This window comes from Crocodylus porosus, unplaced genomic scaffold (genome assembly GCF_001723895.1).
Source record: "Crocodylus porosus isolate Cpor-Errol unplaced genomic scaffold, CroPor_comp1, whole genome shotgun sequence".
Classification (NCBI taxonomy): domain Eukaryota; kingdom Metazoa; phylum Chordata; order Crocodylia; family Crocodylidae; genus Crocodylus; species Crocodylus porosus.
Window position 1 is genome coordinate 47,927,494 of NW_017728907.1, and position 11,783 is coordinate 47,939,276.

The window sequence follows — 11,783 nt, forward strand, 5'->3', positions numbered from 1 at the left end:
TAGGATTGGTCTAGTAGGGAGGAAGTTTTCCCTGGGAATATTACAGGGGAACAAAGTTACCGTGACCTCTGCCATGGGGAAGCAAGGAAGGGAGCGTTCCTGATTCCTAGGGTAGCGACAGAGGCAGTGTCTTGTGTTTTCTGTTAAGCTGCATTTTTGTTTCCCCAGGTGAAGGGGTTGAGAGAGAGAGACGGTGAGGGAGCATAGCCCACAGGGTGTCAGGGGATGATTTGAATCTGAGGGCCGGAGTGCTCAGGTCAAGGGCAGGTTCCACGTGCAGGACCTCCAGTTACAGAGGACCCGTGAAGACGGTGAGCCGAGCAGGCTCCAAGAATCACATGCTGATAGGAAGAAACCCAAGAGGCGCCATACTCGTAGGAGTGAGGGGACGCGGCCGGGAACATGGCGGGATCCACCAAGGTGGTGTGAGGTCGGGGTGTAGGGGTGGCGGAGCCCTGCAGGTGACTGTCAGGCAAACTGTGGGCTGCAGAGGGACCCAGGATAGTCAACCCCTGCACTGGGAACACTCAAAGTCGTGGCAGGTGAGATAGGGGAAGATGACTCCTGGAGTGACCAGCAACTCTGCCAATCATGGGAACCGGGAAGACGTATGACACCTATTGGTTGGTCTAAGGCTGCATGTGACAGGGTGTTGGAAACTCGGCGGTCACACAGGGAAAGAAACCCCAGGACCCTCCAGGTGAGGGCAGGGAAAAGGAGGGGCAGTATGAGAGTGATCATGTGAGAGGTGGTGCAGTGAGAGAGTTCTCAGTGAGAGGGAGGAGGTATGAGTGTGGCCTGTAATAGGGCGGAAAGCGAGAGGCCTAACACTGGGATGAGCTGAGCCGGCCTCAGGCTCTTAGGAACATCTGCGAGGCTTGGGATGCAGTATAGGGGTGGTTGGAGCTGCATACATAGGCCCAGGAGAACAGGGCGTACGAAGGGCAATTAAGACCTTAATTTTTGAACAACAAGGTGTGGCAGACGAGAAAAGCACTGTGGCTAGTCAGGGAGTTCCCACTTTGCCACACTTGCCATAGCAGGGGCCTGGACCTTTTATCTTTGATTCCCAATTTTAAGCAAGGCCAGCAGAATCGGACCGCACTCAAGTGGTGAAAGCCATGTGCTTGAAGGTGTGGGTCCTGGAGTCGATCCTCATTCCCATATGCATGTGATTTAACAGTAGGATCCAGTGCTTGAAGCTATGTACTGCTTCAACAAGAAAAGAAAAGCATGTTACAGAGTGTTTTTCTGCCTGGGCAAAGTCCAAACAGTACATAATGTCTCCCTTTCCTGCAGTGAATTGAAGGCTTGTGCATGCATTAGATCTCTGTAATCTCATGGTTTCCTCCAGAAGGCTTCCTTCTCAATGTCTACTTTATTTCCACACAACCTGGTGCAGGACTGAAAAATGCTGCTTAAAAACCTTGATGTGAGATTATACAAAATCTCAATGAGCACTTGCCACTTCTAAGTGAGAAAAAGCATATTACCTCCACCGCAGCATGCTGTTTCCACAGATTTTTGGCTGTCCTGGAAAATTCAGGGACTTAATTAGCTGATGCCATTGCAGCCTAGAAACTAATTAAATGCACATACAAGCTCTATTAAAAGGACTATGATGATTCCAGGCCAAGCGACTACATCCATGTTACGGATCATGCCTTCCTGCAACCTGTGCAAACGTTTAAAGCGCATTTTGGTATTTAGTGTACTTAGAAGATATATTATTGCATTGTCTAGGTGGTGGAAGTGGAAAGTAAAATTCCTACTGGTTACCCCCAAATTCATTCTCTCAGGTTTAGATTCCATCATATGCAAGCACACACACGGTGTAGGTCTGTGCTGCAGGAGAGATACAGAGCTGGCTTCAAAGCAAGCTCATGCAAGTGCTGGAAGGAGTCCAAGATAGCTGGACAAAGGTCATAGTGCATTTGTACATGCCATATTTTTTGACCTTTCTTGCATTGCAACAGTGTGACTGTTTGCACAAGTGGGTTTTCTGGACATTTTAAAAGTTCTTCTGGCACATTAAAGTAAAACTCCTCGGACATAGTTTAATTTGGTGAATTAAAGCGTCACATCCATGGATTCATTGTGTGCAAATACAAAGGCATTCAAAGATGTGTAATGCACCACTTTGTCCACCAGATGGCAGCGTAACTTTTTTGTAGTTCACCCTCTTGAATTGCTTCTGCTTTCGAATTGCTGCTGTTTTTTTTTTTCTTGTGTCACATGCTGGCTTCCTGCTCCCACAGCTGTGTGGCAGGGCACAGGGTGTGGGACAGTGTGGGACTGTTTTGCTCTCCTGCAGCACTGGCCGGGGACCAGACTTAATTAGTTAAAAAACCTAGTACATGCAAACACTGATGCAACGCTTCAAAATAAACCAATTTAAATTTTATAAACGAGGATTAAACCCCATCACATGTACAGGTGCCCCTGGTGACCTGCTTTTACTCTGCTTCTTGGCAGGGGTAATTAGCTTGCATGACTCTCTATGCTGCTTGCCAAGATCATTTCCATTAAGTTAGCAGCTGGTTAAGTGCTGGCACAGGGCATCTCTACGTTCTGCTGCAACTGGCAGCATACTTACCTCATGGAAAGTATCCACGTGGATACATGCACAGGGTGTGGTGAAACCTACAGTGCCATTAATGAAGCCCTCCATTATCCTGAACCTTGTACATCTTTCTCACCCCTGCTATCAGATCCATCTCTCCTGGACTTTATTCTCACATCCCAGCCTACTCAGGAACCTTCAAATTGTTTGGAATGATTAAAAAGAAAAAATAACGCAAAATGAAAGACAGGTAACCTTTAGCCCAGAGAGACAGGTTGAAGGTCAGTCAACCATCATCCAATGCGTTAGATCAATGATTAAAAATCATGTAGCTAATAATTCTCCTGTGCTAGAACACCTCTTGGTCTAAGCACCTTTATGGGTCTCTCTCTCAGTTTTCTGTAGCACAGATCAGCTAATGTGATTAATAAATGGCTTTCGATATTATTATTTTAAAATCCCACCTCTTCCTTAATTCCCCGCCCCCCCTCCACACACCCCGTGAACTGCTACAGTTTGCAATTATCTTAAAGGAATATTAAAAAGAAATCTCAAAAAAAGAAGTCACCTGAGCACAAACAAAGACTTTGATCACTTGCTGAGTGTCTCAATGGCACCATCACTTAAAAAACTTCCTTATCCTTTACAAGAGAATGGGTTAAAAAAAAGTCTATAGTTTACATAGTTTATGCTCCTGAAATATGAAGGGTGCCCAACAAGATAAAAAAGACCTGGTGGGGAATCAGGAAACTCGATTCTATTCTCAGGCTCGCTGCTAGGGGATTCTGCGCCTCTTCCTTCACTTCCCGTTGCCTCAGTTTCTCCAACTGATTTCCTGTATGAAGTACTTTGAAATCAGCTGATTAAACACACTGTATAAGAGGCAGGTATAAATATTATAGTGAGATGGGTGCAATGCTTTTGGGATAGGAGTAAGAGAGAAGCAATGGGCATGTCCACACTGCTAGCATGCAGGTTCATACATGCTGACTATCTACATGGGACACCTCCAGGCTTGCTGCCCTGAAGCTCTGCTGAACTTCTGGGGCTAAAGTCAAGCCTGCTTCTCAACTATCTCCTCCCTGTAACATGTCTGGAAATCACCTAGCCCCAAACACATTAAGTCAGCCTGCAGCAACCCCACAACTCCACGTTCCTGACTTCCAGCCCTTTTGTACCCCACTTCTTATCTGTATTGCTTGGAATTAGAGCCAAGCATAGGAGAGACGAGCAGTGGGTGAGCTGATTCGTAGAAAGGTGCTACTGGATGAAGCATAGTGGAAGATACAGAGACAAGGAAGGGCAGCTCAGATAGCTCAGGCTGGTTTAAGGTTGACCCTGAAGGTCAGCCCTAAATAGGGGTGTGAGAATACCTATTTCTATGTAAAATATCTGGTATGGCTGTTCCATTCAGCCAGAATAAAAGCATGAAGGCAATTTAAAATCCCCTCAATTCAACTGGAAAGACCTTTGCTGACTTCAAGAGAGGTGGGTCAAGCCTTAATTATAGTGAAGCCCTATATTTCCAGAGCCTGGTCTAAAGCCCGCTGACCTTAAGTGGAGTCTTTTAATTAGCTTCAATGGGCTTTGAATCTACACACTGGAGTGTGAAATATAATACCCTAAGGACTATGCGTGAGTGCTTAAATGTCCTGCTTAGACACCCGCTAAGAAGTGGATGTGAAGCACCTGGGATACAAATGAAAATCAGGCATCCCACTGTGGTACAGAAAAGTCCTATCTCTTGCAGGGACCATGGGGAGACACAGAAAGGCGTATCCAGGTACGAACATATCTGCAGACATTGCTAAGATAATAGCAACCCTAGCCTGGTGCAGGAGAGGCTGACCTCAAGTGCAAACCATGGAGCATTAAATCCCATGAGGTCACATCAGCACGGCTACAAATCTGATAACCAAATTCCTCAAATGCACATCTGGGAGAGCCCGGTCTTCCTTCCCATAGCACATACAGCTCCAAAAGGACCCTCCCAATATGGAGCAAACTTTATTGTATGCTGCTGCTGAGATTTGCACAGAGCCACTTACCCAACTCCACACAGCGCGTTCAGATCTCTGGCGATCCGTGGATACTCAGAAAGGAAAACAAAATTCGGGATTAGTCGATAGCAGAACAGCCAAGATCCTGCAAAGTCCTCTAAGCAGGGGTATTCATTCAACAGCATGCTTGAGTGAAAGAAACCGTAGCCTGAACAGGAGAGAAAACCCCTCCAAGGAAACTCAAGGCTGGACGGGGCCCAACGATGCTCGTCTTGGGTGGTCCAAGGACTGGTCTATTCCATGCCAGGGGCATGTCGCAGAGAGGATGGGAGTGCGACTCCCACACCCGCTGGAGTGCATAAGGCTGTTCTGGATTTGTTCCCCCATGTTGGGTCTCAGAGCAAGGGGTTCACACGCAGCCTTCAGACTCTGGAGCACCGTAGTAACCCTGGGCTGACCAGGCACGATCGGTCCTGGCCTCCCTGACAGGACATGGTCTGAGCAAACCTGAGCAAGGCACGGCTTCCGTTTGTCCATTTGAAGAAGCACTAAGTCAAAGAAAAGTCCTCTCGTACACTCTTGTACCACGCTCTGTACTCTTCCACTGAGCCAACATGAATAGGGCAACTGCCTGGCAATGGCAGAACAGACTCCTGTGATGCCCAGAGTTTCCGCTCTGCTCATGTATTTGGCTGCGTTTCAGGGTCGCTTTCTCCAAGAGAACTAATTAACTCGTCACCGTGTAGTCCAAGCAGCAGTGTTCACGAGGACCGCTGAAAGACCGTAAACTTATCATCCAGGCCCAGTGGGACCAGATCGGACTGAAGGGAAGCCCTCTACCCCCAAACTGGGACAAAGGGAGCTTGCTTTTCTGGACAGAGCCTCGGAATATAGAGCGCAAGCTCGCCAGGCTCTTCTCAAGAGAATCACTTTATTGGAAAACTGAAGGTAAGTTTAAGTCGCATCCGGATCAGGCAATGGAAATGCAAACACACACTCATGCCTGGGAGGATGGGCGTAGGCCTGAGATCTTGTTGCGTTTTTTTCTGAGCTCAGGTCCATTATTCCCCACTGTCCCAGGTTTACAATCATTGGGTGCATCCCCATTATTGGGAACGTGCATTTTCTTGGGGACAAACAGCAGCGGCACAAGATGTCCCTGGGAAATGCCTGTGCACTCTCGCCCTGGCATGTGGTGCATTGCCCCGGGTAGGAGGCAATGTACTCAGCATCTGGGCAGCTTTACCTGGGTCCTGAGGGCCTTCGGGGGCTGCAGCCATGGCAATCTGGCAGCTTAAAGCCTGGCCGGCAGCTGGAGCATGGCTCCGGTTTCCAACAGCACGTGCTGCCACCACATGTGCCACTCTGCTTTTTTAAGGCTCAGGTTTTTTTGACACCGTGATCTCCCAGTGTCCCAATAAACAACCCCATGCTACTAATTTGCATGTGCAGTGTTGCAGATGGGCCTGCGGTGCTGCATACCACACATCTACACTTGTCTGGACGCACCCATTCTGTGTAAGCCAAACAAACTTCTTAGTACCATGCATGTATCTACAACCCGACTGGGTATATGTTAATGAAAGGGGTTGATCATGAAGCCCACCCCCCTCCCCAGCTAAGCGAAGAGTTTATGATAAGCACGTAACAACTGTCTAACTAGGATGGCCGCAAGTGTCATCAGTTGAGTTTCCAGGTCTTGACAATGTGTGCTATTCCTTAGGGTTGTGCATTTCAATTGCTTGGCTTGTGTGACTGTTGGCAAACACTTGAGTCAGTGCTTTCTTGTTCACATCAGCAAAAACATGGAATTTGGCCTTCTAAGCCTGTCTCTGTGCAAGGTTACCCAAAGTTTGCTCCAAATGTTATATAATGGAGGATGTATACAAGATGGAGGCCTCTAATGTGTTCCTTCCACTGATTAGTGACCCGTCTTACCATCAGCCAACCTTCAGCTGATTGAAGTCACTGAAGCAATGCTGATTTCTATGTATCAACTCCATGCCATGGATAGTACCCATTTAAACAAGAGGAATACCCATTTCTCCAACTCTTTCCTGCCACATCTACCCACTTCCCTGCATGTTTTAAATCCCAGGTCCTATTTATATTCTATTCTGCAGCCATCAAGATGCTTCTCCACCTAGTTAAATAGCTTTCAACAAAGAAAGAAATGCGACTATCGTCAGGATGAAACACTATGCCTTTTTGTTAGCCATGGGTAAGGACCAGTGTCCTCAAGGCCTTAGGATGTCTGAGGTCAAGATGTGGTATTGTATATTTGCTTTTGATCTTGAGTTGCAAAGAAAAGAAGCCCCTTGTGAAACACTGAGACTTGCTTTTGACTTCTGCGACTAAATTTTGAATGTAGCTGAGCTCTTGGTGTTCAGCATGAATGAAGCGCACCTCTAGTGCTGGTGCTGCGAGGCTTGCAAGCATTGCTTTACTACCCTGGAGTGGCTGTGCTGCTTGATGAGAAGCTGGCTATGCATCTGAAAGCACATACACTGCAGTGCAGTGTATCACGCTGCCGTGCCCCAGGTCACAGTTGATCCTGCTCCAAAGATGATGTTTGCTTATACCCTAATGGCAATATCATGTATTTGCCCACAGAGCCCATGGTTGCCTGATATTTGTTGCCCACAGGGGTATGAAAGAGGCACATGATATGGGTGAAATTCAGCTCTCTGGGCAATTCAGCAAAACCAACAACATAAAGCAGGAGAGCATCACCAAATAGAGCATCTTCCTTCTTCATGGATGACCATGCCTTCCCCCTGCCTGTAACTGTGTGAGCATCGTGAGGAGCACTGGAAGAGGATAAATGTGGAGGGACTTACCACTGGCTTCAGGAGGAGAGCCCCGATCCTCTTCACCACAACAGGGAGCCTGTAAGTGTTAACCTGAGACTTCAGGTTTGGATCCATGATATCCCCTTTTCTGGAAGGTCATGAAGAGAGGAGGCTGTCAGACCAGTCCAACAGCTTCAAACTCAGGCTTTTCTCCTGGCCAAAATGTTAGCATCTTTAAATAATAAGAAGACGGCTTCTGCATACACTGATTTAAGGCAAGCCCCTGGGCACAGCATCAAGTATTACTCTGGAGTATCTATGGCCTGGGTAATTCTCTGCAAAAGGTATAAGGCCAGGAAGGCTTTATTTCCCACATTCATATCAACATTTTTTCATAGTTTCATAGTTTAATGGAATATTTTTTCATTTTTAATGGAATATTGTACTTGTCCATGGACTTTGCTTATGTGGGAATTAGTTTGTGGGCAGCTAATCATTTACCTACATGTTCCCAGTTGCTAGAGCTTTTGGGCACCTTATAATGATTATTGAACACCACTTCCTAATTCCCAGTTATTCCAGCAGTCTCTTCCGCATGTTACAAGTGGAGGCACTGAGAGCTTAAGAGACTCATCTAAGGCCACATAAAGAATCATAGAAAATGAGGGTTGGAAGGGACCTCAGGAGGTCACATCTAGTCCATGGACTGCTCCACAGTCCTAGTTTATAGTCCTCTGGTGCACAGTCCTGCTCAAAGCAGGACCATCGCCAACTAGAGATCACCCCAGCCAAGAATTTATGGCAGAACCAGGACCGTAGACATCAATCTCTGCACCTTATCTTGACAATTGTTAACTAATAGGAAAGCTGAAGCTTACACAACCCAGGAAGAAACTCATGGAGGTTATACATCTTCAGCAAAGGATTTATCTCTAGTACAGAACCTCCTACCAGCCAAGAGCAGAACAGCTTTGGAGATGCACCTGGAGGGTATTGTGAGTGCCAGCCAAGTAGGGAAGTGGTCCTTCCATAAAGAAATGATGAGAATCCTGATTGTCTACATGATGCTTTGATGGTACATCATCAGGCATTTTGGAAATGCAGATAACTACTCAGGCTAGTGCATTCTGCCAGGTATGACAGACAAACAGTCTGGTTAGTCTTAAACAGTGGTCCCCGACCCATGGCTTGAGGGCAACACGTTGCCTGTGAGAGCTTCCAACACTGCTCATGACAGCAGGAAATGCTGCGTTGCATGGATCCATGTTTCTTCAGGTTGGAAAAGGATGGCAGAGAATGAGGCTGCCTGCTGTACTTTATGCACTACTTATGATGATGGGGGAAACAAAGGCTGGGGGTCTCGGTCCAACAGAATAGCTTTAATTGAAAAGAACAACTACAGTAGGAATAGTACAGCCTGTTTGATCTTTAGCGTCACATGGATTGCCCCAAGCATGTCATGTTTAGGGCAATGAGAATGGTTGGGGGGCTGGGGCATGTGGTTTATGAGGACAGGCTGAGGGAACTGGGATTATTTAGTTTGCAGAAGAGAGGATTGAGGAGGGATTTAGTAGCAGCCTTCACCTCCCTGCAGGGGGGCTGCAAAGAGGCTGGAGCTGGGCTGTTCTCAGTGGGGGCAGATGACAGGGCAAGGAGCAATGGGTTCAAGCTGCAGCAAGGGAAGTTGAGGCTGGATATTAGGAAAAACTCTCTCTCCAGGAAGGTAGTAAAGCATTAGAAGAGGCTACCCAAAGAGGTGGTGGAAGCGCCATCCTTGGAGGTTTTTAAGGTCTGACTTGACAAAGCCTTGGCTGGGATGATCTAGTAGGGGATGGTCCTGCTTTGAGCAAAGGACTGGACTAGAGACCTCCTTGAGGTCCCTACCAACCCTTGTTGTCTGTGATTCTATGATTTTATAGCAAGTATAGAGCAAGAAGTCCCAAACTCAGTTTCTTAGTAGCCCTGTCTGGATCAACTTTAAGAGGGAGGACAAAGCTGGCAGATACAATTGTTCTCCAGGGTGGACCAAAGCAGAGATTGCCTTCAACCTAAGACATGGATGTCTGTTGTTTCTACATTCTTATGGGCAAAAATACATTGGACCCTGAAAAGCATTTCTCTCTCAATGATCAACCCCCAACCTGCTGCAAAATGGAAAGGCTTTACTCACAGTTTGTCCAACAAGTTTGCAGCTCCATCAGAGAAGAGGCCTTTGGTGAAGAGCTCGTCCACCACATAATCGATCCGAGGCGGGGAAAAGGGTATGAGCTGCACAGAAACCATCATTGTGCAAGGGTTGGCAAAGACAGGAAGGCCAAGTCCAGTGGAAGTAGAAAACCACTTCTGAGGCATTTGCTAGGTCTTTCCAAAAACTCAGATGACCTATGGGTGTCCCCATCCAGTCCCCTCAAATTTGAACATGCACACATCTGCAAAGCCTGTGTTGCAGTGGTTGATTTGGAGAGGATAACAACTCCTAACTGCTAATAGCTAACGAAACTACTGATTTAGTTCAAATGACAGAGGTACTGCCCCAGGCCCAAGCTCAGATCGTGCATATTGTTACACTGGTGACACGAAGCCCAACCACGACCTGAAGTTCCTCAGCTTCTTCCTCCCCCAAAGGGAGACCAAGAAATCAGAAAATCTGATAAATATTAGAAAGAAACCATGGTCTCCTGCTTTAGGAAGCTGTAATGTAAGGTATGGAAAGGATTGTGGCCTGATGCTCCCTCAAGTACTCAAAGCAGCTGGGTTGACCCAGCCTGTAGGATTGCACTGGGTGGGAATTGAGACTCTCCTAATAAATTTGCTCTTTCTTAATATTCACCACAGCTTGGGAAATAAGTCTGGGGCAGCAGAAAGCTTTGGTCAAGGCCACTGGAGAGTGAACACTGCTGCGGGCAGTGTAGCTTCAAGAAGCCCTGCCCCCATGCTGGTACTCGGGTCACAAAACGTACCGTGTGCCCTGCCCTCTGGAGAAGCTGTTTGGTTTCCTGGACAGCTCGTTTCATGCTGGGGGAGGGCTGGAAATAGCCATCTCCATCGTAAAACCCAATGCGAAGAGGTTTTGAACTGGAGTAAACCTGGAAGGACAAGGAGCCTTTTCTTATAAACAGGGGATTCGATGGAGCATATACGAATGGAGGTCCACTTAAGACCAGTATAGCCTGTCTCTGATACTGGCAAATGCCAAACAGCTTAGTATCAGCATGTTCTATGGTTGAGTGGGGATTTTGTCTAGACAGGCAAGAGTAAAGCATGCTCTGAGACAGCAGAGCCACAGTGATGGCACTTCTTCGATTGCACTTTCTGGGGTATGCAAAAAGATGAAGATCCACAAAAGCCCGTGGGCTGCATCTCCGTTTCCATTGTTACCTCCTCGTTGAAGGGGATGGGCGGCACGGTGGGGTCCAGCTGGAACAGGTCCTCGCACAGGAGCGCCCTCATGCACAGAACTAGGCTGTCCACGTCCCGCGCCATGGGCCCGATGGTTGCCATCACTGCAATGGGAAAGGCAAGGATCCCGGTCACTACTGCTGGGGCAGAAAGTCCCATTCCTTCAGACTCCATTATCCATCTCCAGGCCCCAGTTACAACAACATGTAGTGGGGTTTCTAAGGACTTGGAGGCCAGGCCCTTGATACATCTCTGTGTCCTTTGCACTACTCAGCCAGTAGGAAAGGAGAAAGGTGTGGTCATAACCTCCATGCTAGTCATACCTCTAGCAGAGAGGGGACCTCAGCAAAGCAAAGGAGCCTCTAGCTTCCCTACTTGTCATTCCCTGGAGTGGGAGAGCTCCAGTGCAACCAGTTTCAGCTCTCTCCCTATGAACCAGCTGAATACAACTGAGGACCGATCCAAAGTGCTCTAGTCCTTCCCTTGGCGTAGCAGGACATGGTGTTTAGCCATCCAAGTAAGCAGGCAATCCCGGGACTGGTCTGGACACTTTGTGCTGCCATGGCCTAGCTGCTGTTAAAGCAACACTCCAAGAAATGAGTATCAATGACCACTTGGAACAGAAACAGCTGGCACAAATTGACCAGAGCATAAACCAAGATCTGGCCCACCATGTCTACCCATTTTCCACTGTTTTGAACTGGTCACTAAACATAACGTTGGACCAACCCTTTCAATAGCACCCATACAGCACAAGGCTATTCTCCAGGTAACTCAGCATCACAGTGGTCCATGGCTCTGTTTTCGACTCTGGAGAGACTCACCTGATTTCATGCCGACTATAGGAGAAACAAGACCAGCGTGGCTGAGAAATACATAAAATGGGAGAAATAAGTTAGCAGCAGCTTCTTGTTTGGATAGGAAGGCCTTCTGCCTGTGATCATCATAGAATTATAGAAAATTAGGATTGGCAGGACCTCAGGAGGTCACATCTAGTCCAACCCCCTGCTCAAAGCAGGACCAGCCCCA

The 11,783-nt window shown here is 47.4% G+C and overlaps 1 protein-coding gene across 2 annotated transcripts in view; it reads right to left on the bottom strand.

The window, feature by feature from the left end:
- The window catches only part of LOC109307431 (vitamin D3 hydroxylase-associated protein-like), a 24,649-nt gene that overhangs the window by 3,780 nt on the left and 9,086 nt on the right, over positions 1–11,783 (bottom strand). The window contains exons 6-12 of one of the 2 annotated variants that reach the window (XM_019531359.1): positions 11,579–11,619; positions 10,734–10,858; positions 10,316–10,441; positions 9,526–9,623; positions 7,404–7,503; positions 4,612–4,655; positions 1,494–1,533 (exon numbers count right to left, since the gene is read on the bottom strand). In XM_019531359.1, the coding sequence (XP_019386904.1) occupies positions 1,494–1,533; positions 4,612–4,655; positions 7,404–7,503; positions 9,526–9,623; positions 10,316–10,441; positions 10,734–10,858; positions 11,579–11,619 (574 nt within the window). Of the gene's footprint in view, positions 1–1,493; positions 1,534–4,611; positions 4,656–4,723; positions 4,958–7,403; positions 7,504–9,525; positions 9,624–10,315; positions 10,442–10,733; positions 10,859–11,578; positions 11,620–11,783 lie in introns of those variants that run through there. The other variant, XM_019531360.1, reaches the window with a different exon arrangement.